General features: G+C 54.4%; 3 protein-coding genes across 5 annotated transcripts; all 3 read left to right on the top strand.

Moving 5' to 3' along the window:
• The first annotated feature begins 4,604 nt into the window (after window positions 1-4,604).
• TNFSF12 (TNF superfamily member 12) lies at window positions 4,605-13,197 on the top strand. Of its 3 annotated transcripts, none has more exons than XM_058675942.1 (7): window positions 4,605-4,884; window positions 5,057-5,107; window positions 5,575-5,650; window positions 6,412-6,465; window positions 6,557-6,592; window positions 12,225-12,349; window positions 12,460-13,197. In XM_058675942.1, the coding sequence occupies exons 1-7, from the start codon at window positions 4,726-4,728 to the stop codon at window positions 12,709-12,711; spliced, it is 753 nt and encodes a 250-aa protein (XP_058531925.1). In that variant the 5' UTR covers window positions 4,605-4,725; the 3' UTR covers window positions 12,712-13,197. The 3 variants fall into 3 exon arrangements, with proteins under 3 accessions (XP_058531925.1, XP_012785180.1, XP_058531924.1); XM_012929726.3 differs by having other exon boundaries at window positions 4,608-4,884; window positions 5,060-5,107; XM_058675941.1 differs by lacking the exon at window positions 6,557-6,592 and having other exon boundaries at window positions 4,608-4,884.
• Window positions 13,198-13,649: 452 nt separating this feature from the next.
• Window positions 13,650-16,792, top strand: TNFSF13 (TNF superfamily member 13). Its single transcript, XM_012929725.2, has 6 exons — window positions 13,650-14,607; window positions 14,915-14,993; window positions 15,106-15,153; window positions 15,304-15,422; window positions 15,645-15,783; window positions 15,969-16,792. The coding sequence occupies exons 1-6, from the start codon at window positions 14,350-14,352 to the stop codon at window positions 16,076-16,078; spliced, it is 753 nt and encodes a 250-aa protein (XP_012785179.1). The 5' UTR covers window positions 13,650-14,349; the 3' UTR covers window positions 16,079-16,792.
• Window positions 16,793-17,231: 439 nt separating this feature from the next.
• SENP3 (SUMO specific peptidase 3) lies at window positions 17,232-26,953 on the top strand. Its single transcript, XM_004594791.2, has 11 exons — window positions 17,232-17,493; window positions 18,244-18,966; window positions 21,358-21,597; window positions 21,687-21,798; window positions 22,137-22,284; window positions 22,413-22,460; window positions 22,854-22,931; window positions 25,485-25,622; window positions 25,796-25,879; window positions 25,969-26,019; window positions 26,451-26,953. The coding sequence occupies exons 2-11, from the start codon at window positions 18,255-18,257 to the stop codon at window positions 26,559-26,561; spliced, it is 1,722 nt and encodes a 573-aa protein (XP_004594848.1). The 5' UTR covers window positions 17,232-17,493; window positions 18,244-18,254; the 3' UTR covers window positions 26,562-26,953.
• The last annotated feature ends 38 nt before the right edge of the window (window positions 26,954-26,991 follow it).

The following is a 26,991-nucleotide window of genomic DNA, read 5'->3' as shown; positions in this document are numbered from 1 at the left end:
GTCCAGACTCGAACCAGTATCCACATGGGATGCTGACCTCACAGGCAGCTACTTTACCCATTTGGCTACATCACAGCCTCCAGGTGGAGACGTTTTTCCCTCAGATCACATAGCTAGTTTTTCTACTCAATCTCCTAGGAGTTCATGCTACTGATAAAAAAAAAAAAAAGTTTTTAGTCATTTTAAAAAATATTTATTTATTTGACAGGCAGAAGGAGGGCATTCTTCCATTTTTACCTTCATTCTCCACATGGCCATAAAAGTCCCATCCAGGTACCCTACATGGGTGGAAGGGGCCCAGGAACTGGATCCATCTTCCTGCCAACTTTCCCGGGCACACTAACAGGAAGCTGAATCAGGGTAGAGTAGCTGACACTGGAACTAATGTTCTGATGTGCCATGCTTATGTCACAATGTCAGCTAGCCTGGTCATTTTGTTTGTTCAAATATGAATTATCTTGCTTATTTGTTTATTTGAAAGGCAGAGTGACAGAAAGCAAGAGAGAAATCCTTGATCTGCTGCTTCACTCCTCAAAGACCCCCCACTAGCAAGACTAAGCTGAGAGCCTGGGGGCCCTAGTACCTCAGCTCACCCTCCATTGGCTCCCTGCAGGCCACAAGCAGGAAGCTGGGCTGGGAGTAGAGCAGGACTGAGTCCCAGGCTTCTGACATGGGATGTGGGAATCTCACATGGCAGCTTCACCTGCCACACCACAGCACCCATCCCAAATAAATATGTTAAATAATATTCATCTCTTTGGAAGACATGGTTGCAAAGGGAATGGGGAGAGATAGAAAAAGAGACCTTCACTTACTGGTTCATTCCTCAAATGGCTGCAATGACCAGAGATGGGCTGGCCTGAAGTCAGGAGCTCCTTCCAGGCCTCCTGTGTGGGTACAGAGAGCCCAAGCACTTTGGTTATCCTGAACTGCTTTTCCAGAGACATCATCAAGGAACTGGATCAAAATGGAGCAGCCAGAATTCATACTGGCGCCTATGGGATGCCTGCATCACAGGTGGTGGCTTTACTCACTAAGCCACAACAGTGGCTCCTGGCCGTTTATTTTTGGAGTTGCTTTTTAAATCCTTCATGTAAACATTTTATATTTGCAATCACATTTTTAGTCTCTGAGAAACTTTTTGTTCTCTGTTCTTTTTTCATATAATGCCCAGGGTTTATTGTTATTATTATTATTTTACTTTTTAAAAAAAAGATTTATTTATTATTTTTGTTGTACAGTCATATATATAGAGACGAAGATCTTCCGTCCAAGTGACTGCAACAGCCAGTACTATGCTGATCCAAAGCTGGGAGCCCAAATCCTCTTCCTCCAGGTCTCCCACGCAGGTGCAGGGTCCCAAGGCTTTGGGCCGTTCTCGACTGCTTTCCCAGGCCACAAGCAGGGAGTGGAGCTGCCGGGATTAGAACCGGCTCCCATATGGGATCCCGGGGCTTTCAAGGTGAGGACTTTAGCCGCTAGGCCATGCCGCCGGGCCCAAAATAAAAAATTTTAAAGCTTACTTTGAAAATACAGGACATGGGACTGGCACAATAGCCTAGTGGCTAAATCTTTGCCTTGCATCTGCAGGGATCCCTTAGGGGCACAGGTTCGTGTCCCAGCTGCTTGCTCTACTTCCCATCCAGCTCCCTGCTTGTGGCCTAGGAAAGCAATAGAGGATGGTCCAAAGCTTTGGGACCCTGTACTCACATGGGAGACCCAGAACAAGTTCCTGGCTCCTGGCTTCGGATTGGCTCAGCTCCAGCTGTTGCAGCCACTTGGGGAGTGAAACATTGGACGGAAGTTAACCAATCAGTGGACAGAATATCTTATCTTTCTGTATCTCCTTTTCTATGCATATCTGCCTTTCCAATAATAAAATAAATGTATTTTTATTTTTATTTTTATTTTTTTTTTAAAGATTTATTCATTTTATTACAGCCAGATATATACAGAGGAGAAACAGAGAGGAAGATCTTCCGTCCAATGATTCACTCCCCAAGTGAGCCGCAACGGGCCGGTGCGCGCCGATCCGAAGCCGGGAACCTGGAACCTCTTCCCGGTCTCCCACGCAGGTGCAGTGTCCCAATGCATTGGGCCGTCCTCAACTGCTTTCCCAGGCCACAAGCAGGGAGCTGGATGGGAAGTGGAGCTGCCGGGATTAGAACCGGCGCCCATATGGGATCCCGGGGCTTTCAAGGCGAGGACTTTAGCCGCTAGGCCACGCCGCCGGGCCCAAATAAATGTATTTTTAAAAGGGACATTTTAATCAAAAAGTTACAACTTGGGTGGGGGAACTGATGGTCCCCAGTGGAACTGTGGGTCAGTCCAAATGCTTGAGTAAGGAACATTGATCCTGTATTAGGTGGCAACTTGGAGAAGTCCCTGGGAAACAGGTGCAGTCTCTGAGTGCAGAATGGGAGGATCCTGGAGAGATGCTGTGGGGCCCTGCCTGTTCATGGTCAATGGAGCCCAGGCGCACAGCCCCTCTCTTCCTTCTCCTGTGGACCGATCAAGGACTGTGTTCACCTCCCAGCCTGAGCCACTGTCACAGGAGCGTGAGGACAATCTAACTTCTCAGCTCATGTCAAAAAACTTCCACACAGACAGAACCAAGGGGCCAAGCTGATGGACACAGGAAGCCTCCTGCCACAGCAGTCAAGAGAGAAACCGCAGGACAGGAAACTGCCAGTGCTGGCTGTTTTATAGACACAGTAGCTCTCACTGATTGGCTCATTTCTCAAAAGTAGCGTAGACTTAACCAATCAAGGGAATGGTAGACTAACAACCAATTGAAAGGCAGGAATCATAATCAAGGAACTGAATCTGTAGGCCAGTGAGGCATGAGACAGGAGCCAATCCAGGAACTGATATTGCAGACACTTGCACAGTTCTCAATCAGGCCCCTTTGGAGGACTCAGCATCTGAAGATTCATTGTGTGTGAGCCCCAATTTCTGGGGTCCCCCTTACTCAGGACTCCTGGAGAAGTTACATCATGTATTTTTTCTTTGCTCTTTTTCTTGCCTACCCAGGGTCCTTTGGAATGTCATGATCAGGCTTCTTGTGCTTCCCTAAACTGTTGCATTTCTGTCTTCAGTATTTTCCTTAAGAGGCGGAGCACTGAGTATCTACTACAGGTTGCACTTGTTTTTCAGAAGCTGTTGCTGGCAGGCTGGACTTGCTGCCCTCAGAGGGGCTCAGCCCAACACGCCCCCACATGAACCCATCAGAGCTGCAGGACGCTGGCTATGGGCCAGACTTTTAAAGCAATGGGTGAAGGGGTGTGCTGCTTGATCAACAAGGGCCCTCCCATGCGCCCTTTGCTCATCCTGGTCCATTGTCGACCCTGTGTGACTGCACACCCCAAACCAGTTGGACCCATTGTGTCCACTAACATGAGGGTACTTCAGAACTTGGTGGAAAATGGAATGAAAAGATGTTCACTGTAGTGCAATAAATAAATAAAAAAGGCTGGCAGGCCCGGCACGATAGTGTAGTGGTCAAGGTCCTCGGCTTGCAGGCCCGGGATCCCATGTGGTCTCCGGTTCTAATCCCGGCAGCCCCACTTCCCATCCAGCTCCCTGCTTGTGGCCTAGGAAAGCAGTTGAGGACGGCCCAAAGCCTTGGGACCCTGCACCCCCGTGGGAGACCCGGAAGAGCTCCTGGCTTTGGATTGGCTTAGCTTCAGCCGTTGTGGTCACCTGGGCAGTGAATCATTGGATGGGAGATCTTCCTCTCTGTCTCTCCTCCTCTCTGTATATCCACCTTTCCAATAAAAATAAATAAATCTTAAAAAAAAAAAAGCTTGGCAAGCTGATGCAGTATGTTAAGCCGCTGCCTGTGTTGTTGGCATCCCACGTGAGTGGTGTTTGAAATCCCAGCTGCTCCACTTCTGGTCCAATTCCCTGCTGAGGTGCCTGGGAAAGCATTCCAAAAGAATGCAAGTACTTAGGTCCTGGCTCTCAAATAAGAGACTAGGACGGAGTTTCAGCCTTCTGATTTAGGCCTGGCCATTTGGGAAGTAAACCAGCAGATGGAATATCTCTCTCTCTCTCACTAGAATTTTGAACTTTCAAATAATTTTTTTTTTAAGGAACCCCATGCATAATTGTCTCATGAGGTGCATTTTCTGTGATGAAGATCCCCTAATGCAAGGCCGTCAGAACGTCTAATTCCATTTTCCCCATATTTCTGGAATTCCAGGACATTAGCCAAAGTGGTGGCCGGATACCCAGAGAAGTAAATTCTGGAACCGCGGATTTGCTATCTAGTAAGCTGCAGGCTGCAGGCATTTAAATGCCCAGCACTGGCTGCAAGGAGGGACATCACGACCAGGTTCATCCATTTTCTCCAGGTCTTTGCCAGGTGCCACCTGGAAGGTGAAGACACGTCCAGAGGCTGGGTGCTCGGGGAGGCCACGGCAGCATCATCCAGGTTCGGTGGAGCCCTGGCTCCGGCCCGGTCCGGCCCTCTTGGCGCCTTCGGCCCGGTGCTCCCGCTGGCCCCACCGGGCACCCGAGGCTCCGCTGCCCGCCCGGCGTAGCACCCCGGCTCGAGGCGAATTCCACAAACAGCGTCCGGCTTCCTGTCCTCTTCCCCCCTCCCGCACCGCTTCCCTCGCCCCTCCCTCTCGGCCGCCCGATCCGCCCGCCCGCTTCCCCCCTCCCAGCTCCCTCGGGTCCCGGGATGGGGGGGCGGTGAGGCAGGCACAGCCCTCCGCCCCCATGGCCGCCCGTCGGAGCCAGAGGCGGAGGGGGCGCAGGGGGGAGCTGGGCACCGCCCTGCTGGCCCCACTTGTGCTGGGCCTGGGCCTGGCTCTGGCCTGCCTTGGCCTCCTGCTGGCCGTGGTCAGCCTGGGGAGCCGGGCATCGTTATCTGGCCAGGTGAGGCCCCCCACCGCTGCACAACCCTCCCTCTGGGCACCCTGAGACTGCGGAGGAGCCAATCGGGTGGGCTGAGGGCCAGGGGACCCTGGAGGTCGGAGGTCGGGTGGAGGGCGAGATGGCAGGTGGAGAAAGAAATACAAGGACGGGGGTGACGCTGCCTCCTTCCTAGCAGGAGCCTTCCCAGGGGGAGCTGGTGGCCAAGGAGGAGCTGGAGCCCCTGGTGAGTGTCTGTGGGCGCGGGGAGGGGGTGGGTGCCGAGGTGCCGAGGCTGCCGCTGGGGGGGTGGTGTGCGAGGTTTGCACCAGCAGCGTGCGCGGGTGAACGCTGCATGCATGTGCAGGGGTCCGGGTGTGCTGCATGTGAGGCAGAGAGCCTGGGATGTGTGGAAGGAGCTGATGCCAGGGTTGTGCCACTTGTGCACCGAGTGTTTATTGGCTGTTGGGAGTTAGAGTGGGAGGCGTGTGAGCGGAGCGTGCCCTAGAGGAGGGGGTGCTGTGGGGGCGGCACAGGAAGAGGCGCTTGCGCCGGCAGGTGTGTGCTGGTTGGCAGGTGGGTGGAGAAGGTGTGGCTGGCCTTACTAGAGGTTAGGACGGGGGCCTGAGCCCCCACCCCTCTTAAACGCTCCCCATCCCGGTGCCAAGTTCTGTCTTGGAGAGGCCCTGGCTGAGCCCGTCCTAATTCCCTTAGGAGCTGAATCTGCAGGCAGAGGAAAGCCAGGGTCCGGTGCCTTTCCTTAAAGGCTTGGCTCGGCCTCGCCGAAGTGGTAAGTGCGGGGATAGTCCAGTCTGGCTGGGGCAAGGTGGTTCCTGGATTCACCCTCACTGCCCCGTTCAGGCAGCAGAGTGAAAGCCAGCTCCCTCATGGAGAGATTGAAGCAGGCAGAGTGGAAGCAAGGGCGTGCAACAAACCGGTCCAGAATGTAGGAACTGTTTATCATCATCTTTCTTAATAAATATTATTATTATTTAAGTATTATTTATTTTCATTTGTTTTAAAGACAGAGGGAGAGAGAGATGCAGACAGAGCTCTCATGTTCTGATCCCTAAATCCCTAGGGCCATGCTGCAGCTGGGCCTCCCATGTGGGTGGCAGGGCCCCAGCCACTTGAGCCATCACCTGCTGTCCCCCCAGGGTGCATGTATGGCCAGGTGGTTGGAACTGACAGCAGAGATGAACTTAAACCCACTTACTGCAATCTGGGATGTAGGTGAAGCAGACGGGTGGCTGAGCCTAGAAAGTCTGATTCCGGGTGCCAGGCCCTGCAAGCAAACAGGTGCAGCATGGGGCATCATGTGATGGCTGTATCCAGCTCTACGTGGGATGATCCTGTTATCCCTGTCTTCTCTGCACCCCTTTGCTCCCATGGGTGCTGAGTTAAGTCCCCTTTCCTTGGGGGAAGATTCCGAAGTTGGAGTCTCCTGCATGAGGATGAGGGAACCACATCTGGGTGGGGAGCAGGTCGGGGGACCGGGAAGCAGACCCCAGAATGCTGGGCCTCACTCACCTCTCCTTGCTTGATTCCCAGCAACCAAAGGCCGGAAACCACGGGTTCGTAGGGCGATTGCCGCCCACTATGAAGGTGGGTGACGGGTGAGCCAAGCCCTGCGGGAGGGCTGCAGGAGTAGGCAGGAGCCAGCCAGGCCTCATGGACCCTTTCCCGTGTCTTACAGTTCACCCACGGCCAGGACAGGACGGGGCACGGGCAGGTGAGACCCCATGCCCTGCTCCAAGCTCTCCCCTGACTGCTCCCCCAACACCAGCTCCCTGGGAAAGCAGCCCTTCAAAGCCTGGGACGTCCCATTCCCTCCTGCTTTCGTTTCTGGCACCCCCCACAAGCAGTTGGTTCAGGCAAAGCTCTCAGAGCTTGGCTCTCTCTGTGACGCAGGAAGCCTGTCAGGATCTAGGTCCGGATCCCAGGCTAGTTCTCCTTCTCCCTCTAACACACCCTCCTCCACTTCTGTAAGAAGCACTTAAGAGTCTCTGCTCTTTCCCTCCAGAGTCCATGAACCCTTGGGACCCCGATCAGCTTTCCCCCAAATGCTTCCGGCTCTGCTCCTGCCCGACCCACCCTCTCCCCACCCACCCCTCGCTGCCACCCTCCGTCCTTAGCCCACTGCTGCCCTCCAATCTGCCCCTCAGCCCTTCCCTGCCCATCCTGAATGCCCTTGGCTCTCCATCTGTGGGGTAGTCCTCCTCTTGCCCTTGCCTCGCTGCGGCCCTCTGGTGCCTCTTGTGGACTCAGCTCTTACACTGTCCCCTTTCATTTCGGGTGCCACTCCCACCTGGACTGACTTTCCTTCTGGGATAGGCCTGGAGGCAAGAGCTCAGAGTGGCTCAGACCAGGACGCTGGTGATGGAAATTATTAGTAAATAAACAAGTGGGGAAATGAAGACAAAGTGCAATCCACAACAGGTGGCTGGACAAAGGGGACAGCCCAACAGCAGGTCAGCATGGGTGAAGTCAGGGTCAGGGCCCCGCGGCTGGCGTTCAGCGCTGTAGACTGCAGAGAAACCAGGGCGTCGTCAACCAAGCTGCCAGGCTCTGGGACAAAGGGGAGAGAGCCAGCCTGAGCGACTGACAGGTAGAGAGAGACCCAGGAGGGTGATGCTCTAGCATCTAAGAGAAAATGCAGGTTTTTTGTTTTTCTTTCTTTTTTAAGATTTATTTATTTATTTTTATTGCAAAGTCAGATATATAGAGAGGAGGAGAGACAGGACATATTCTATCTGATGATTCACTCCCCAAGTGACCGCAACGGCCGGTGCTGCGCCGATCCAAAGCCAGGAGCCAGGAACCTCTTCCAGGTCTCCCACACGGGTGAAGGGCCCCAAGGCTTTGGGCCATCCTTGACTGCTTTCCCAGGCCACAAGAGGGGAGCTGGATGGGAAGCGGGACTGCCGGGATTAGAACCGGCCCCCACATGGGATCCCAGCACATGCAAAGCAAGGACTTTAGCCGCTAGGCTACCATGCCGGACCTTTGTTTTTGGTTTTTGTTGGTTTGTTTTTTGAACGACAGAATTATAAAGAGAAGCAGAAACAGAGGGAAAGCTCTTCCACCCACTGGTTCACTTCCCAGGTGGCGACAACAGCCAGAGCTGGGCTGATCCAAAGCCAAGAGCTTCTTCTGCATCTCCCACTCGGGTGCAGGGTCCCAAGGCTTTGGGCCGTCCTTGACTGCTTTCCCAGGCCACAAGCAGGGAGTGGGATGGGAAGTAGGCAGCCAGGATATGAACTGGCACTCCAGTGGGATCCTGGTGTATGCAAGACAAGGACTTTAGACGCTAGACTATGGCACCAGGCCCAACTTGGGAGTTTTAACTGATATTTTTCTCACTAGGCTAAACACCCTGATGTATTTATTTCGGTGCAAAAATTTTGAAATCCATGCACAGCTCTTTCATAATGTGAATTTTCCATGGATTTTTTTTTTTTTTTGATAAATTAAAAATGGGGACCTGGTGCCGTAGCCTAGTGAGTAAAGTCCTCACCTTGTCCGTGCCAAGATCCCATATGGCTTCTAGTTCTAATTCCAGCAGCCCCGCTTCCCATCCAGCTCCCTGCCTGTGGCCTGGGAAAGCAGTGGAGGACGGCCCAAAGCTTTGGGGCCCTGCACCTGCGTGGGAGACCCAGAAGAGACACTGGGCTCCTGGCTTCAGAGCTGACCCGGCTAGGCTCAGCTCTAGCCATTGTGATTGTTTGGGGACTGAATTAGTGGACGGATGATTTCCTCACTGTCTCTCTCTCTGTATATCTGACTTTCCAATAAAAATAAATAAATATTTAAAATAATCAAAAAATTTAAAAAACTTCTCAAGTCATATATCTTTGTACCTGGACTCATTTCTGTGCTTTGGCTCCTGACTCTAGATTCCTGCTAATGGCAGACAGATTCTGGAAGCAGCAGAGGTGTCTTATTTCTTTTCTTTTTTAATAAGTAAAGAAAGATCTTCCATCTGCTGGTTCACTCCCCAAGTGGCCACAACAGCCAGAGCTGAGTGGATCCTAAGCCAGGAGCCCCGGGGTGCAAGGTCCCAAGGCTTTGGGCCATCCTGTTTTCCCAGGCCACAAGCAGGGAGCTGGAAGGGAAGTGTTACAGCTGGGAGACGAACCGGCGCCCACATGGGATCCCGGTACATGCAAGTTGTGGACATTTTAGCCATTAGGCTATCATGGTGGGCCCAGCAGAGGTGTTTTAATTGGATCCCTCCGTCTACATGGGAGATCTGGTTTGAGTTTCTGGCTTCTGGCCACAGCATGGCTCAGCCTGTCATAGACATGTGAGGAGTGAGCCAATGAATGGAGAGGTCACTCTCTCTCCCTCTGTCTCTCAAATAATTTAAAATTAACCCATGAGATGAATTTTTTCCTCCACTTTCCATAAACTATTTTTTCTTTAGTAATTGATTCTCTAAAGATTTATTCATTTACGTATTTGAATGCCAGATGACAGAGAGGAAGGGACACACACAGAAAAAGCCTGCCAGAGTCTGTTTATTCCCCCAAAACAGGCACAACAGCTGGAGCACTGAGCCAGACCAAAATCAGGAAGCCGGAACTTCCATCCTGGTCTCCCATGAAGGTGGCAGGGCCCCAGTCCCCGGGCCACCATCTGCTGCCTCCCCGGTGCACTGAAGGAGAGCTAGGCTGCAAGTGGAGCAGCCAGGACCCAAATCTGCCACTCTGCCATGGGATGCTGATGTTCCAAGCAACAGCTCGCTTGGCTACAATGCTGGAACAGTCGTGGGACTGCCCAGCAGGAGTTACTGTTTTGTTTTTTTTTTAAGATTTATATATGTATATATATTTGGAAATATATATATATTTGGAAAGTCAGATATACAGAGAGAAGAGGAGACAGAGAGGAAGATCTTCTGTCCATTAATTCACTCCCCAAGCGGCCGCAATGGCCGGAGCTGAGCCGATCCGTAGCCAGGAGCCCAGAGCCTCTCCAGGTTTCCTACACGGGTGCAGGGTCCCAGTGCTCTGGGTCATCCTTGATTGCTTTCCTAGGCTGCAAGCAGGGAGCTGAATGGGAGGCGTGGCTGTTGGCATTAGAGCTAATGCCCATATGGAATCCCGGCTTGCCTGACAAGGAGTTTACTCACTAGGCTACCGCGCTGGGCCGGTGGGGAGAGGGATTACTTCTTGGTTGAAAAACTGACAAGGACAGTGCCTGGGGCTGGTGAAGGAAGGCAGCTGACCCCCAGCCAGAGAGGTGCCGGGAGAGTCAGGGCCAGAGGAGTTGGTGCTCACAGCTCCCTCAGCCACTTGGTCTTCCCTCAGGGGTTCTCTGAGCACCTGCTGGGACCTGGCCCATCTGCAGGTGGTGAACAAGGCAGTGGTCTCTGTCCACTTGTTCATGGTATTGTTTCTCTTCTTTGCAGTTTGCAATAGCTGTAGCTTTAGGGCATTTTGGCTTGAATGTGTGTTTTGGTAACAGTCACATTGAGACATAACTTACAGACCATAAATCACTGAAAGTGTACGGTAGGATGTTTTTTATTATATGAGGGGATTTCAAAAGGCTCATTAAAGATAGAATTAAGAGATGTGCAGGAGCATCTTGGTGCAAAAAGAATTAAATTAGATTTTGTCATAATGCTCATTTTGCATAATTTTTTGTAAAGATTTAGTTATTTGAAAGGCAGAGTTCCAGAGAGAGAAGCACACACAGTAAGAGAGCTTCCATCTGATGCTTGCAACCCCAAATGGCTGCAACAGTGAGGGGTGGGCCAAGTCGAAGCCAGGATCTGCTTCTGGGGTATCCCACAGGGGTGGCAGATGCTCAAGCAGGGAGCTGGATAGAAAATAGGGCAGCCAGGGCTCAAACTCATGCGTATATGGGATGACAGCGCTGAAGATGACAACTTAACCTGTTGTGCTACAATGCTGTTTCCCTTCCGTAAACCTTTTTTAATGTATTTTTTTTTTTTTATTTTAAGAAATACTTCTTGGGCCTGGTGCAGTAGCCTAGCGGCTAAAGTCCTTGTCCTGCATGTGATAGGATCCCATATGGGTGCCGGTTCTAACCCCAGCAGCCCTGCTTCCCATCCAGCTCTCTGCCTATGGCCTGGGAAAGCAATTGAGGATGGCCCAAAGCTTCGGGACCCTGCACCAGCACTGGAGACCCAGAAAAGGCTCCTGGCTTCAGATCGGCTCAGCTCCGATCACTGCAGCTGCTTGGGAATGAATCAACAGACGAAAGATCTTTCTGTCTCTCTTCCTCTCTGTATATCTGACTTTTCAATAAAAATAAATCTTAAAAAAAGGACTTACTTATTTTTATTGGAAAGGCAGATCAGATTTACAGACAGAAGGAGAGACAGAGAAAGATTCCCCCATCTGCTGGTTCATTCCCCAAATGACCGCAACGGCTGAAGCTGAGCTGAGCAGTGTCATTGGTCACCGTGGTCATTTTAGAACATTTTCCAGCACCTTGAAAATAAACTTTGTGCCCATTACCTCCTATTCCCATCATTTCCAGAGCTCTAATATTGTACCTTCAGTCTCTCTGCACTTGACTGTGGAACAATATTTGGTCACGAAGCCTAATGAAGTACTGACGCATGTACGTGAGGAACAAGACTGAGGTCACTGTGCCAGGTGAAAAAAATTATGTGCATGAGGTAGCTTGTATGATCTCAGCCATGGCTGTACAGTCATGCCACATTTTATTAATCCGTTCATGAGCCAATAGATATATTTTTTAATGTTTTAAATGGACTTGAAAGGCAGAGGGACACAGTGAGAGAGATCTTCCATCCTTGTTCCACTCTCCAAATGCCCCCAATAGTCAGGGCTGAAACCAGGAGTCTGGAATTCCATCCCAGTCTCCCGCATGAGCTACAGGGACCCAAGTACTCATCGCCTGTTGCCTCCCAGGGTGCACACCAGCAAGACGCTAGACTCACAGGTGGAGCTGGGACTCGAACCCAGGCACTTAGATTTGGAATGTCAATCTCCAAAGTGGCAACTCAACCATTTCACCAAACACCTGCCACGTATTTTTCACATTTGTGATTTAAGCAATGTGTGTGTGTGTGTGTGTGTGTTCATTTTCAGCATAAAACGACCAAACACTAGACACAGATGAAGGAAAATGAAAACTGCTCCACTTCTCTTTCAACCCTGTTCTGTCCTCTGTTGACAATTTATTCCGAATCCTTCTGGTTAGCTATGTGAGGTTTCCTTATATAACTTCCTGTTACCCTCTGGTCTTCCACAGAGCACTGCCCCTCCCCTGCCTTGGGCCATCTCCCTGTGTATCTTCAGGGGAAGGTGGGTCCCTGAGGAGTTGTGGGGACTTTTCCTTATCTTGGACTATCTCCGCCTCAGGTGTGGATGGCACAGTGAGTGGCTGGGAGGAAGCCAAAATCAACAGCTCCAGCCCTCTGCGCTATGACCGCCAGCTAGGGGAATTTACAGTCACCCGGGCAGGGCTCTTCTATCTGTATTGTCAGGTAAGCCCACCTGGCTTGGCAGGGTGGTGGAAGCCACTCTGGCTATGGCATTTGAAAGTCCCTGGCTTTCCCTGGTTTCTCCCCATCTGCCCCACCCTGGTGCCTCACAGGTGCACTTTGACGAGGGGAAGGCTGTCTACCAGAAGCTGGACTTGCTGGTGGACAACGTGCTGACCCTGCGCTGTCTGGAGGAGTTCTCGGCCACGGCAGCCAGTTCCCTTGGGCCCCAGCTGCGTCTTTGCCAGGTGTCCGGGCTGTTGTCCCTGCGGCCCGGGTCCTCCCTGCGGATTCGCACCCTCCCCTGGGCCCATCTCAAGGCTGCCCCCTTCCTCACCTACTTTGGACTCTTCCAAGTTCACTGAGGGGCACCGGGGTTCCCACTGTGTCCCCTCTGCCTGCTCCGCCCCCACCCACTGCTGCTCTGCCCTCAATCCCTGCCCCTCCCTCCGTGGGCTGTCAGGGCGTGTTCACGTGGTTCCCATACCACAGAAACACATTCTAACAATCCCTGCCCCGCCCTCCCCCCCACCCCGGCCTCCACCTCACTGGCTCCCAAGCCTTAATTTTTCCACACCCCCATTTACCCTCCCTCACCCAAATCACCAGGACACCCTGTTTTCTGACACTGTGGGCAAGGCTGGGGCTCCCCAAAAGACTCCACCTTCAGGCACAAAGAGGGGCTGGTGGCAGGAAGCCAGAGAGCCTGGAACTAGGCCAGGAGCTCCCAACTGTGAGGGCTGAGGGCCCGAGACAAGCTCTTCCCTTGAAAACTCCCTGTGGATTTTTAAAACAGATATTATTTTTATTATTATTGTGATAAAATGTTGATAAATAGATATTAAAGAGAATGAGTCTTGGTCTGTCTTTATTGGGACCAGAGAAGGAGGGGGCATTGTCAGCTCAGGGTTGCAGGGCCACAGGAAGAGGGTCCGTCCTAGGACAAGGGAAGCTGGCCTCTGTGCCCAGCAGGTGGGAAAGAGAGAGAGTAGGAAGGCACATTGGCAGGGAGAAAATCAATTCTCCGCTCAAGGTACAGCCCCAGCGGCCTCATTTCCCTAGGAGGCGGGCTTCCTCCTCGGGGGAATCCCTGGCTGGGAGGAGCGGGCTCTTCCTCTTGGCAGCCTGGGGACCTGGAGCAGGTGCAGGCATAGGCCCTGACTGGCAGATGGGGTGGGAGCCAGTCTGAGAGGGGCTCAGAGTCACTGAGCAGAAGGCTGGGCCCAGGCCTGGAGGGAAAACTTGGGCCACTCGGACCCGCAGAGGAATCCTGCGGGGGTTGGAGGTGAGGGGTGGGGTGGGGGGCTTGGGATTGCCTCTTTGTCGTTTCGTCTTGAGCCTTATGTAAGACTTGTTCCTGGGAAACAGGAAGTCCTGCTTGCCAAGTTCAGCAGTGCAGGGAGTATTGCGGCCTCATTCCAACACACCCGGCCTGGCTTTAACCCCAGCACTCACAGTTTCTTGCTTCTGGTTCTCTTTGCCGCTGGCCTGCACCCCTCTTTTCCTGCCTTCAGTTACCCCTAGAGCTTCCCCCTAGAGAGATCGCGCCCATGCCCGAGCCAAGGGGGCTTCCACTCTCAGCCCCCGACCCTTGACTCTGCCCAGCTTATCCCCCCCAATCCCGGCTCCTGGCACCATGCCCCAGAGCCAGCCAAGCTTCCCTCCCCCAACTCTGGGGCCGCCCCTGGGTTCCTGTGCTCTGGCCGCTCCTCCTGGTTGGCACTGGCAGCCCTGGTCTTCCTAGAGAGACTGGCACAAAATTCTCCTGGGGGACTGGAGGGGGCGCCTTGGGGGGACACTTGCCTTGCAGCAGGGTGCCAGGAGCACCGAAAGTACCTCTAGCTTGCTTTCCTCCTCCCTCCTGTCCATTATCAAGTTCCTTTTTCTTTCTCCCTTGCGTAACGCTCTCCCTCCCCTCTGCACCACTTGCCTGCACCCCCACCCTCCTGCCAACGCTGTTACCCTACAACCAAGATCAGGGCTGTTAGCAGGGTCCTGGGTTCATGCCAGCCTCACCTCCTTTCTTGCTAGCCCCCAAAGGGCCGCAGGGCGACCCGGGGGCCCCGGTCCGAGAGCCAGCACTCTCAGTGGCTCTCTGGTTGAGTTGGGGGGCGGCTCTGGGGGCTGTGGCCTGTGCCATGGCTCTGCTGGTCCAACAAACAGAGCTGCAAAGCCTGAGACGAGAGGTGAGCCGGCTGCAGAGGGGTGGCGGGCCCTCCCAGAAGGCCGACGAGTACCCCTGGCAGAGACCTTGGGAGCAGGTGAGTGAGGACAGCAGGGGTCTCTGGGCCACCCCTTCTTAGGGCCCACCTTCCCAATTTGCAAAGTTTTAAGTGGCTGCGAGAGAGGGTCCCGGGTTTGGAAGTCCAGGGGAGCGGCCATACCAGGAAAGGAAACTGTTAAAGATTAATGCTCCTCGTCCCTAACAGATCCTGGAAGATAGCCAGCACCAAGACACAGGGTACTAGGAAAGGTGCAAGAATGCTCCCAGGGCCGGGGCTGGGACAGCCATTCGGGACCCTGGCATGTTTATAGTCTAAGCCTGCCTCCTCCTCTTTCCACAAGCAGAGCCCCAATGCCTTGGAAGCCTGGCAGAATGGGGAGAGACCCCGGAGACGGAGAGCTGTGCCCACCCAGAAGCAGAAGAGTGAGAGGCGTCTGGGGTGCAGCTCAAGCCCCGAGCGGGTGCGGGTGGAGGGCGGGCCCCTGGACAGCGGCAGCAAGTGGACACTGCTGAGATGTCCCCCTTCTCTCCTCAGAGAAGCGCTCAATTCTTCATCTTGTTCCCATTAACATCACCTCCAAGGGTGAGCACCACATCAAATACTAGCTTCTGGGGAGGGGCAAGAGCTGTGAACTCCGGAGCTGGTGCCTGGGCCATGAGGTGGGGGCCGGGAACCAGGGAAGAGTGTGGGAGTATGTCCAAAGAGCCTGACCACCACACTCCTTCTCTCCAGAGGACTCCGATGTGACGGAAGTGATGTGGCAACCAGCTCTTCAGCGTGGGAGAGGCCTGGAGGCCCAAGGATACGTTGTCCGAGTCTGGGACAGTGGATTTTATCTGCTCTATAGCCAGGTAGCCCCGAGACTTACCCTGAACCTCAACGGGGGGTCCAAAGGCTCCCTCTTTGCCTTCGCGTCCTGGTGCTGGGGGTGTCCTAAGCCTCCTCGGTCCACTGCAAGCTTTGAAGACCTTCGTTCATTCCCTGGCCCCCTTGTGAAGATTCCAGAGGCCACCCAGAATTTGCTCCCATGCTCCCCACCCCGGTTGTCCTCAACACCTTCCTTTGCTGCCCAGGTCCTGTTTCATGACGTGACTTTCACCATGGGTCAGGTGGTGTCTCGGGAGGGCCAGGGAAGGCAGGAGACTCTTTTCCGATGCGTCTGCAGCATGCCCTCCGACCCGGATCGGGCCTACAACAGCTGCTATAGCGCAGGTGAGGGCCACCGGGGCAGTGGGGCAGGTGGGCGTGGGATTGGGGTGGGGCACTATGCCAGGAAGCTGAAAGCCTGGACAGAGGAGGATGCAGAGGATGAAGGGTACAACCCCGCAGGAAGCAGAGAAGGGGGCTGGAGAAGGCAGAGAAATGGCAGCGACGACCTATCTCCTCTCTTTTCTCAGGGGTCTTCCATTTACATCAAGGAGATACCCTGAGCGTCACAATTCCCCGGGCAAGGGCAAAATTCAGCCTCTCTCCACATGGCACTTTCCTGGGGTTCGTGAAACTGTGATTGTATTAGAAGACGTGTTTCTGGGCGTGGTACCCGTCAGAGATGGCCCGGGAGCTGGCTACACCAAGGACAGGGCATGGGGCAGCAACAGAGGCCTCTTCCTGGGTTTGGGTCTCTGCTCCTCCCCTTCCCTTCCCCACTCCCAATCCTCCCCTCCTACCCCGACTTTTGAGTGTGTGGACACGAAAGAGGTAGAATACTTTGCTTTTATCCCCCCCCCACCGAAACGCCTGTGTGTGTATGTATGTGGAGTGGGGGGCCCTGGCAGGCATTGTGTATACACCTGCCACGCTTAGGTTCACTGGAACGCATCCAGAACCGCACCACCACCTAGTGGCAGCTGGAGGGAATCGCTCTGCTCGTCGGCCCTCCGCAAGGGGAAAACCCGTTTCCTACAGCACGCTTCTCTCCCGGTGCCCTCTGCCTCTTCCCTCTGCCAGGAGCCTCAGCTCACTTCCTTCTCTCCCAGCACCATCCCTGCAGAGGCCTACCTAGTATGCACCTATCTGCGGCCACAGCATTTTCGGGGACCACATTTTGCCTTTCCCGTGGCGTGGCCCAGCTCCCGGCTGGACTGCTTCCCGGGAACCTTGGATACATCCCGCCCCGCACCCACCTTCCCCTCCATCCCCCAAGGGCCGGGCCTGCTTCACTCTAATGAGCTCTCTCTTCGGCTCAATCCCTGCCTAAAAGTGAAATAAAATGAATGATACACGCCAGACTCTATTTCCTCGCTTTGGGCTTGTCCCCGCACCAGGATCTCGCCTGCTCCTCTAGCTCTCTTACTCGGCGCCCTAGCCCGGGGAGGGACTCGGAGGCGCAGACTGGCCCGGGGCTCTCCAGCCCACGCAGAGACTCCCAGGCGCGGGCCTCAGGGGCGTGGAGCAGGCCGGCTCGGGACGCACGCGGCACGGGGAGCTGGCCAGTGTGCGCCTGCGCGAGTGGGCGGGGTGCAGGGCCGCCACGCGCCGCCTGGTCCGCGCGAGTGCGCAGGCGCAGTCGACGCCGCGGTCGGGGCAGCGGGGCAGGTCCGGTAGCGTTTGCGCTCTAGCAGGGAGGCGGGCCTGTGCGCGTGGTGGCCGCGCCGGCGCCGTTCGCCGGGTGTGACGTGCTAAGCCTGCGCCGCCACAGCCGGTGGGCCTGGGGCTCGCGGGCGGGAGGGAGGAGGAGGGGGAGGTGGTGCTGCTGGCGGCGGAGGTGGAGGCTGAGGAAGAGCCTGGAGGCGGCCGCGGCGGGGCGGCTCGGCGGCGGCGCGCGCCCCTGAAGCGTTGGGATCCTGAATTAAGGCGGCGGCGCCGGAGGACAGCAGGAGTGGCGGGGCCGCCGCCGTCGCAGGAGGGAGATGAGCCGGGAAGCCTGAGGCCAGAGACGCCCGCCCTCGGGGGCCCCCCGTCCGCCCGGCTTCCCCGCTCCGGGTGAGGACGCCCCCTCCCCGTCCCCTCCCCCAGCCTTGCCGTGGTGCGTTCCCCGGGTCTCGCTCCTCCATCTCACCGCGGCCGGAAAGCCCCCCAAGGGGCTTGCACAGCCATCGTGTGGGGGGCACTCCTCCTGGTCTGGGAGGCTGGGCCGGGTCGGCTGGGCTCGCTCGGCTCCGTGGAGTCCCCGGCGCCTCGGCTGGGCTGCTTCACGGCCGCTGCCGTTCATTTTCGGGTTTCTTCCAAATGCTTTTTTTTTCCCCCTCCCTGAGAGTCTGTCCCCCCGAACCGTAGCCTTGGCATCCCCGTTCCCACATGAGATGACCTCAACGTGTCCACACTACCTTCCCCCGCGCTCCCTCCATTCGAGAACTGTCCCTTTGCAGTTTCCCTGAACTTGAGTACCTTAGGAGTCCCATTCTGGGCCGTCCCTCTGAGCCGAGGTATGAGGTTTCGGGGAGGACAGCCCTGGTTGAGCTAAAATGGAGAAAATTTCAGTCTGAAGTCTCCAAGTTGGACCCGGGGTTCCAGCAGTAAGATCACCAAGGCTGGCCTTTTTCTTTGGGCAAGATGATGGCAAGGTGTCCCTGGTAGGCCGTGGTGTTCACGTGTTTGAAGTTGCTTCGTGTTGGTTTTCTTTCCTTAGTCTATTTGCATCTGAATGCAGAGGCTAGGTGCTGAGGAGGCAGGGCTGAGGAGCCTGAGGGTCAGGCTGTCTGGATGCTCAGGTTCAAAACCTCTGTTTGACAGGGTGCTGGAAGATGAAAGAAACGGTCCAGGGGACCGGCTCTTGGGGCCCTGAGCCTCCGGAGCCCGGTCTAGCCCCAGCTTACTCCAGTCCCAGGCGAGAGCGGCTTCGTTGGCCCCCACCCCCCAAGCCCCGACTCAAGTCAGGTGGCGGCTTCGGGCCGGATCCTGGGTCTGGGACCACAGTACCTGCAAGGCGCCTCTCTGTCCCTCGACCCTCCTTCGATGCATCAGCTAGCGAAGAGGAGGAGGAGGAAGAGGAAGATGAAGATGAGGAGGAGGAGGTGGCCGCTTGGAGGCTGCCCCCCAGATGGGTTCAGATGGGAGCATCATCGCAGCGGCCTCGCCCTTCCCGCCCTAGTCATCGGAAAACCTGCTCGCAGCGCCGTCGCCGCGCCCTGAGAGCCTTCCGGATGCTGCTCTACTCCAAAAGCACCTCACTAACATTCCACTGGAAGCTCTGGGGGCGCCACCGGGGCCGCCGGCGGAGCCTGGTGCACCCCAAGAACCATCTTTCACCCCAGGAAGGGGGTGCGACGCCACAGGTGCCATCCCCATGCTGTCGTTTTGACTCCCCCCGGGGGCCGCCCCCACCCCGGCTGGGTCTGCTAAGTGCTCTCATGGCTGAGGATGGGGTGAGAGGGTCTCCCCCAGTGCTCTCTGGGCCCCCCCTGGAGGAAGATGGACTAAGATGGACTCCAAAGTCTCCCCTGGACCCCGACTCCGGTAAGGTGGCCGAGGTGGTGGGGAGGGGGGCTAAGCATCCGGAATGCCAGGTGTGGTGAGACTTGAGCCTGAGGCAGGAGGGCGGCAGGTGCTCCTCCCCCGGCCTGTTAGGCTGACAGCCAGAGTCACCGTCCTCATGTGGCCTGTGCCAGGAGTGTGCTCTCCCTCCTATGGCAGCATCCCTGCGACTGTGTGGGACATTCTTGTCAGAGATTTCCCTTTCTGAGAACTCCACCCGAACACTTTTCAAGCTCTCTTATTTCTATACAGTATTCAAGCACTTATTTGAAAGGCACAGCCAGCAACGGGGGTAGAGATATATCTTCCACCTACCGTTTCCCTGCCTACATGCCTGCCACAGGATCCCATGCTGTGGTGTAATGCCTGTGGCATTGACATCCCATGTGGGTATCAGTTCATGACCTGGCTACTCCACTTCCTATCCAGCTCCCTGCTTGTGTCTTGGGAAAGCAGCAGAAGACGGCCCAAAGCGTTTGGGAGGAGGCTGGGGCTGCTGGCTTCAAACTAGATAAGCTCTGGCTGTTGTGACCATTTAGGGAGAACCAGACGCTGAAGTTCTTTCAAACTGGCTTTTGGATAAATAGAGGCCAGTGCTATGGCATGGCATTCTGGGCCTCCACCTGTGGTGCCAGCATCCCATGTGGCTGCTGGTTTGAGTTGTGGCTACTCTGCTTCCCACAAGCTCCCTGCTTGTGGCCTGGGAGGGCAGCGGAAAATGGCTCAAGCCCTTGTGCCCCTGCATCCGTGTGTTAGACCCAGAGGAGCCTCCTCGCTGCTAGATTCATATTGGCCCAGCTCTGGCCATTGCAGCTATTTGGGGAGTGAACCAACTGATGGAAGATCTTTGTCTTTCTCTAACTCTTTCAGATAAAAAGATTAGTGTTAATAACTTTAAAAAAAAATGCCTGTGATAGGTAGGGCTGGATAGACCACAGCCTGGAGCTACAGCCTCACTGGGATTCCCTCTTGTGGGTGGCAGGAGCCATCATGGGGTGCCTCCAGGCGTACTGGCCGAATGAACGTAGAGCAGAGCTTGATCCCAGGCACTCTGGCTTGGTGGCGTGGGAAGTGGCGTGATTCCGCACTGCTGCTGCGCCACGGTTCCTCCCTGCACAGCAGCAACTCTTCACTGCATCTTGGGTGCCCTGCTGGGTGACAGACAATAATTGGTGGTGACAACCCTGATTTTTTTTTGAAGTGCTGGTGGTGGTAGGGTCTTTATTTAAAAGGTGAGGAAATTTCAGAGTGGGCAGAGATGGAAAAGGTGGAAGAGAGATTTAGATATTCATCTTGTATATGTACGTTTATGTGGTGACGGCAGAGAGAGGCTGCTCCTCCCCATGTCCTCAGAGGGGGCCTGGTTACATGGTACCTCCCTCCTGTCCCAGGTGAAGGGGAGTGCAGCCTGGGGAAGGGAGGGCTTGAGAATCCCATCACACTGAATTCTTGTCTTCTGTTTCCCTCCTGTCTCAGAGTAGAAACTCTGTTCTGTCCCATTAGTCTGCGGAATATTCTTGTTTCAGGCTTTAGGGGTCTCCTTTTTTTTTTTTTTTTTTTTTTTTTAAGATTTATTCAGTTTATTACAGCCAGATATACAGAGAGGAGGAGAGACAGAGAGGAAGATCTTCCATCCGATGATTCACTCCCCAAGTGAGCCGCAACGGGCCGGTGCGCGCCGATCTGAAGCCAGGAACCTGGAACCTCTTCCGGGTCTCCCACGCGGGTGCAGTGTCCCAATGCATTGGGCCGTGCTCAACTGCTTTCCCAGGCCACAAGCAGGGAGCTGGATGGGAAGTGGAGCTGCTGGGATTAGAACTGGCGCCCATATGGGATCCCGGGGCTTTCAAGGCGAGGACTTTAGCCGCTAGGCCACGCCGCCGGGCCCGGGGTCTCCATTTTGTAAAGTGCTTTGTGGTGACTGCTGCTTCCCTTCTTATTTTTTTTTTTTTAAAGATTTATTCATTTTATTACAGCCGGATATACACAGAGGAGGAGAGACAGAGAGGAAGATCTTCCATCCGATGATTCACTCCCCAAGTGAGCTGCAACGGGCCGGTGCGCACTGATCCGAAGCCGGGAACCTGGAACCTCTTCCGGGTCTCCCACGCGGGTGCAGGGTCCCAATGCATTGGGCCGTCCTCTCCTGCTTTCCCAGGCCACAAGCAGGGAGCTGGATGGGAAGTGGAGCTGCCGGGATTAGAACTGGCGCCCATATGGGATCCTGGCATGTTCAAGGCGAGGACTTTAGCCGCTAGGCCACGCCGCCGGGCCCATTCCCTTTTTATTTATGCCAGCCCACTGTTCGTGTGCTTCCCTTAGTCCTCTATAGTCTCTCACTTTCTCATCCCAGTCCTGCTGTCTGCCTTCTAGGCCTCTTCTCGTGTACTCTGCCCAATGGTTTTGGGGGGCCACCTGGGCCAGAAGGGGAGCGCAGCCTCGCGCCCCCCGATGCCAGCATCCTCATCAGCAATGTCTGCAGCATTGGGGACCACGTAGCCCAGGAGCTTTTCCAGGGCTCTGAGTTGGGCCCCTCGGAGGAGGCCGAGCAGCCTGGGGAGAAAGCTGGCCAGCACAGCCCCCTGCGCGAGGAGCATGTGACCTGCGTGCAGAGTAAGGAGCCTGGGGCACCGCCTGCCTCCCTCTGCAGGACCCAGCCCCCAGCGGCAATACTCACCCCCTTCTCTTCCTCCTCCGCACAGGCATCTTGGATGAATTCCTTCAAACTTACGGTAGCCTCATCCCCCTCAGCACTGATGAGGTTGTAGAGAAATTAGAGGACATTTTCCAGCAGGAGTTCTCTACGCCTTCCAGGTGAGGCTCAGAAAACGGCTGTCCTGTGAAGGAGGCTGGGAGCTGGGGCGTGAAGAAAGAACATGGCTGCCTCTTTTCTTGGGCTGTACCTGGGAAAAAGGAGGGCGCTGCAGGCAATGTGCAGAGTCCTGTGAACAGACCCGGGGGGCTGCTGCCTGGGACCCCGACGCAGTAGGTACACCCGTGGAGTATTCCTGCACACTTTCCTGGGAAGTGGGCTGTTAGTAGGTCATAAAAAGAACTCACACCAAAAAAAGTTGGGGTTTAGATTCTTACTCTGGGCAGCAGTAGTACGTCTGGCTGCCACATCTATCCTCTCTCACCATTGGCCTACTCAGGAAGGGCCTGGTGCTGCAGCTGATCCAGTCCTACCAGCGGATGCCTGGCAATGCCATGGTCAGGGGCTTCCGGGTGGCCTATAAGCGGCATGTGCTGACCATGGACGACTTGGGGACCTTGTATGGACAGAACTGGCTCAATGACCAGGTAAGAAGAATGTAAAGAATTAGACCTAAGAGGAGATTTAAGAGAGCAGAGCATCTGGGTCCTCTGCGTAGGGGAGCGGTGGTCCTTTGTCTCCTCCCCATGGCAGGTTGCCTCCCATCTTCCCCCAGGTGATGAATATGTACGGAGACCTGGTCATGGACACAGTCCCCGAAAAGGTAGGCGCAACCAGAGACTCTGGTCTCCTGAAATAGGCCATTCTAAGCAGCTTTGCAGTCTTTCATCTCCCACTTTATATAAAAAGCCTGATTCTTGGAGAGGTAGCATGTGTTAATCCATTAATTTCAAATCTATAACCTTGGCCCTGCATAATCAATTTTTTTTTTTAAACTTTTCTGGCAGTCTTTATTATTTTGCCCTATGGCTACCCACAAGAATTGGGATGGGAGCTATCTGTAAGATAAAGTTAACAATGTTTGTGGTACTGGCAGTGATTTGAGTGGGGGTTGAGCCCATGCTGAGAGCGCATGCAGTGGGAATGGCGTGGGAGCGGGGACTGGGGGAGAGTGTGAGGCTGCAGTTTCATCAGTTCTTTTGTGTCATTGGCACAGGTGCATTTCTTCAACAGTTTCTTCTATGATAAGCTCCGCACCAAGGGATATGATGGGGTGAAAAGGTGGACCAAAAATGTGAGTTATGAGTCCCCGTTGCTGTGTGCTGCGTGGCCTCAGACAAGGCATTTCCTATGAGCCCTTTTCCTGCCCATTGTTCATTCGTCATTGTCCAAATAGTAATGTCCTCTGTGTGCCAACATTTGCACCTACTAAGGATTCGGTATTAAATAAATACAACTATATGTCTATGGAATGTAAGAATAAATAAATATATCTTTTTTTTTTAAGATTTATTTTTTATTACAAAGTCAGATATACAGAGAGGAGGAGAGACAGAGAGGAAGATCTTCCGTCCGATGATTCACTCCCCAAGTGAGCCGCAACGGCTGGTGCTGCGCCGATCTGAAGCCAGGAACCAGGTCTCCCACGCGGGTGCAGGGTCCCAAAGCTTTGGGCCGTCCTCGACTGCTTTCCCAGGCCACAAGCAGGGAGCTGGATGGGAAGTGGAGTAGCCGGGACTAGAACCAGTGCCCATATGGGATGCTGATGCTGCAGGCAGAAGCTTAGCCTATAACACCACAGTGCTGGCTCCTGGGAGTAGTTTCTTCCAGTAAAGTTTTAAAGGTCAGGCCAGATGCTGGCACAGTGGTGCCAAGGCTAATCCTGCCAGTGGCCTATATGGGTTCCAGTTTGTGACCTGGCTACTTCCAGCTCTTTGGTTATAGTCTGGGAAAGCAGCAGAGGATGCCCCCGAGTCCTTGGACCCTTGCACCCACACAGGAGGCCTAGAAGAAGCTCCTGGTTCCCAGGTTTTGATCAGCTCAGCTCTGGCTGTTGGCAGCCACTCGCGAAGTGAGCCAGCGGATGCAAGTTCTCTTTCTCGCCTGTAAAAATATGCCTGTCAAGTAAAACAGAAAGAAAAAATAAATACGGTGAAGCAGTGGGACTTTCTTCTAGGTCCGATGTGGGAAGTGAAGGAAGAAAAGAGTAACGGGGCGGGGGTGGGGGATTGGTTGGCCTGTGTGCCTGGGAGCCATGAAGGAAGGGCAGTGTGACTGAAAGCAAGAGCTGGTTTTACCTCTGGTTTCCCTGCCCTCAGTTCAGTCAGAGGACATTTGTACAGTAAGAGAAGCCCACTGCTCCAGTGTTTGTCCCCAGGTTCATGCGCTTATACCCTCAGGAACCTGGCAGGCCTATTTTTAGCATAAGCAGGGGTAGCCTACATGCATGTAAGTTCGAATCCCACCTCTGCCATTTCTTAACTTGAGCGACTGAGTTGACTTTTCCCAGCTGCAGTTTCCTCATCTGTGATCATGAACAGGACAGCTCTGTGGTAGGATTGTGAGGTTAGCTGAGGGAGCACGTCCTTCATGCCAGGCACTGCTCTTCGTGTGGGTTTTCGCTAGCTGAATTCTCAGATGAAGTGTAGGCATCATTATTGTTTCCACTCTCCCACGGAGAAGGTAACAGGTCTTCGATGTTACTGGGTAGCTTGCCTGTGATCACACACAGTGAAGGGAGGAGCTGGATTTGAGCTCTGGTAGCCAGGTTCAATAATCTTGAACCTGTCTTAAAAAATGTTTTTATTTTTATTTGGAAAGGCAAATTAACCGAGTAGGAGAGACAAAGATCTTCTGTCCAGTGTTTTACTCCTCAAGAGACTGCAATAGCTGAGGGTGCCAAGAAAGCAGCCTGGTGGTTACAAGGCGAGCACTTTATTTTTTATTTTATTTTTTGAAAGATTTATTTATTTTTATTGCAAAGTCAGATATATACAGAGGAGGAGAGACAGTGAGAAAGATCTTCCGTCCAATGATTCACTCCCCAAGTGAGCACAACGGGCCGGTGCGCGCCAATCTGAAGCCGGGAACCTGGAACTTCTTCCAGGTCTTCCATGCGGGTGCAAAGTCCCAATGCATTGGGCCGTCCTCAACTGCTTTCCCAGGCCACAACCAGGGAGCTGGATGGGAAGTGGAGCTGCCAGGATTAGAACCGGCGCCCATATGGGATCCCGGGGCGTTCAAGGCGAGCACTTTAGCCACTAGGCTACCATGCTGGGCCCTGAGCCTATCTTCTTAAGATGCTCGGTGCTTGTTCTTGCGTGGGAACTACTTGCCCTCTGCCATGTCCTTACATTCTGCTGTACTCCCTTGCTCTTAAGAACAGAAACGTCCGGGTTCTGTGCAGTAGCCTAGTGGCTAAAGTCCTTGCCTTGCACACACCAGAATCCCATATGGACGCTGTTTCTAATCTCTGCGGCCCAGCTTGTGGCCTGGGAAAGCAGTCGAGGAAGGCCCAAAGCCTTAGGACTGCACCGGCGTGGGAGACCTGGAAGAAGTTCCCGGCTCCTGGCTTTGGATCGGCACAGCACTGGCTGTTGCCGCCACTTGGGGAGTGAATCATTGGATGGAAGATTTTCCTCTCTGTCTTTCCTCCTTTCTCTACATCTGACTTTCCAAAAAAAATAAATAGATTTTTAAAAATTAAAGAACAAAACAAACAGAAACATCCACAACCGGCCTTGCTTCACATTTGCAGGCTTTGGTCTGTGACCTGCCATTTGGCCTCCCAGCCTGTTGCAGCAGGACTGTTCTGCATGGTAGCTGAGCTTTGGTGCTCTCTCTTTAGGTGGACATCTTCAATAAGGAGCTACTGCTCATCCCCATCCACTTGGAAGTGCATTGGTCCCTCATCTCTGTTGACGTGAGGCGACGTACCATCACCTATTTTGACTCTCAGCGCACCCTGAACCGTCGCTGTCCTAAGGTTTGAAGGGGCAAGATGAAGATGGGTGCGAAGTGGAGGGTTGGTGGCCATTCCAGGAAGGAGGGCAGGCTTTGGGTTTCTGGGGAGTGACCTGGGCATGGTGGCTGCCTTGACCATGGCCTGGGGCCCCATTAGAAAGCATAGAACATCTCTTTCTTTTCCCCCAAACACAGCATATTGCCAAGTATCTGCAGGCAGAGGCAGTGAAGAAAGACCGACTGGATTTCCACCAGGGCTGGAAAGGTTACTTCAAAATGGTAAGCTTCCAGAAGGGGGTTGTCGGGAAGCAGCAGAGACGAAGTCGGCCCTGGAGTGTGCGGTAAGGACCTGCCTCTCTGTCCTCTAGAACGTGGCCAGACAGAACAACGACAGTGACTGTGGCGCCTTTGTGCTGCAGGTGAGCAGACGGGGCGCCCGTGGCGGGGGGTCATCTGGGGAAACGGAGCGGGGGGCTGCCGCCGGCCTCCCTCAGTGGGCTGGTAGCTGCTCTGCAGCAGCGGGCAGCTCTGCCTGTTCCTGTTAGAACCTGGACATGCTGGGACTCCAGCCTTGGCTCCCCCGGCGCTCTCTCCTAACCTCTGCCTCCCCGTGTTTTCTCCCTCTTAAACACAAAGTAATCTCACCGATGTCATGGAGTAAGAAGGCTAGGCTTTAGAGCTAGACTGCTTGCAAAGCCAAGCTGCAGGACCTCAGTTCCCTTTGTATGTGGCATGAAATGGTTCTCTGTAAGAGGCAGGAGGCTCCCTGTGAAGCTGGTAGCACAGGTCCTGTGCTGGGGTGCACTGGGGGTGCCCAGTCTGGTTCTCACGCCTGTTTTCTAACTCCCAGTACTGCAAGCACCTGGCCCTGTCGCAGCCCTTCAGCTTCACCCAGCAGGACATGCCCAAGCTCCGCCGGCAGATCTACAAGGAGCTGTGTCACTGCAAACTCACCGTGTGAGCCTCGCCCCAGCCCCACACGCGGCGTCCCGGAGCCCCTTCCCAAGAAGCTCCGCTCCCTTTCCTCTCTGGCCTCTCCTCACCCAGTTCCCTTTGGTTTTTCATATTTAAATGTTTTGATTTCTGTATATTTTTTTTTTTTTGAGAAAATACTTGTTGATTTCTGATGGCAGGGGATGGCCACCGCAAAGCCCTTTCCCTCCGTGCCTGCAGGGCGGTGACCCGGTGTCAGGCCGAGGTGGACGGCCTCCCCTTCCGCGTGCAGGGCAGGAATCGGTGCTGGGGCGGTGGGCGGGCCGAGGGCTTTCGGCCTGCCGCGCTGCAGACGTTTTTTATAGATATGTATAAATGCCACGGTCCTGCTCTGGTCAATAAAGGATCCTTTGGAGATAAGGAGTGGTGTTCTCTGCCAGCCAGCCGGGCACGCGGAG

Source organism: Ochotona princeps, chromosome 17 (assembly GCF_030435755.1).
Source record: "Ochotona princeps isolate mOchPri1 chromosome 17, mOchPri1.hap1, whole genome shotgun sequence".
In the NCBI taxonomy this organism is placed as follows: Eukaryota; Metazoa; Chordata; class Mammalia; order Lagomorpha; family Ochotonidae; genus Ochotona; species Ochotona princeps.
Note: the sequence above shows the minus strand (reverse complement) of the source record. Positions and strands in the feature narration are given on the sequence as shown.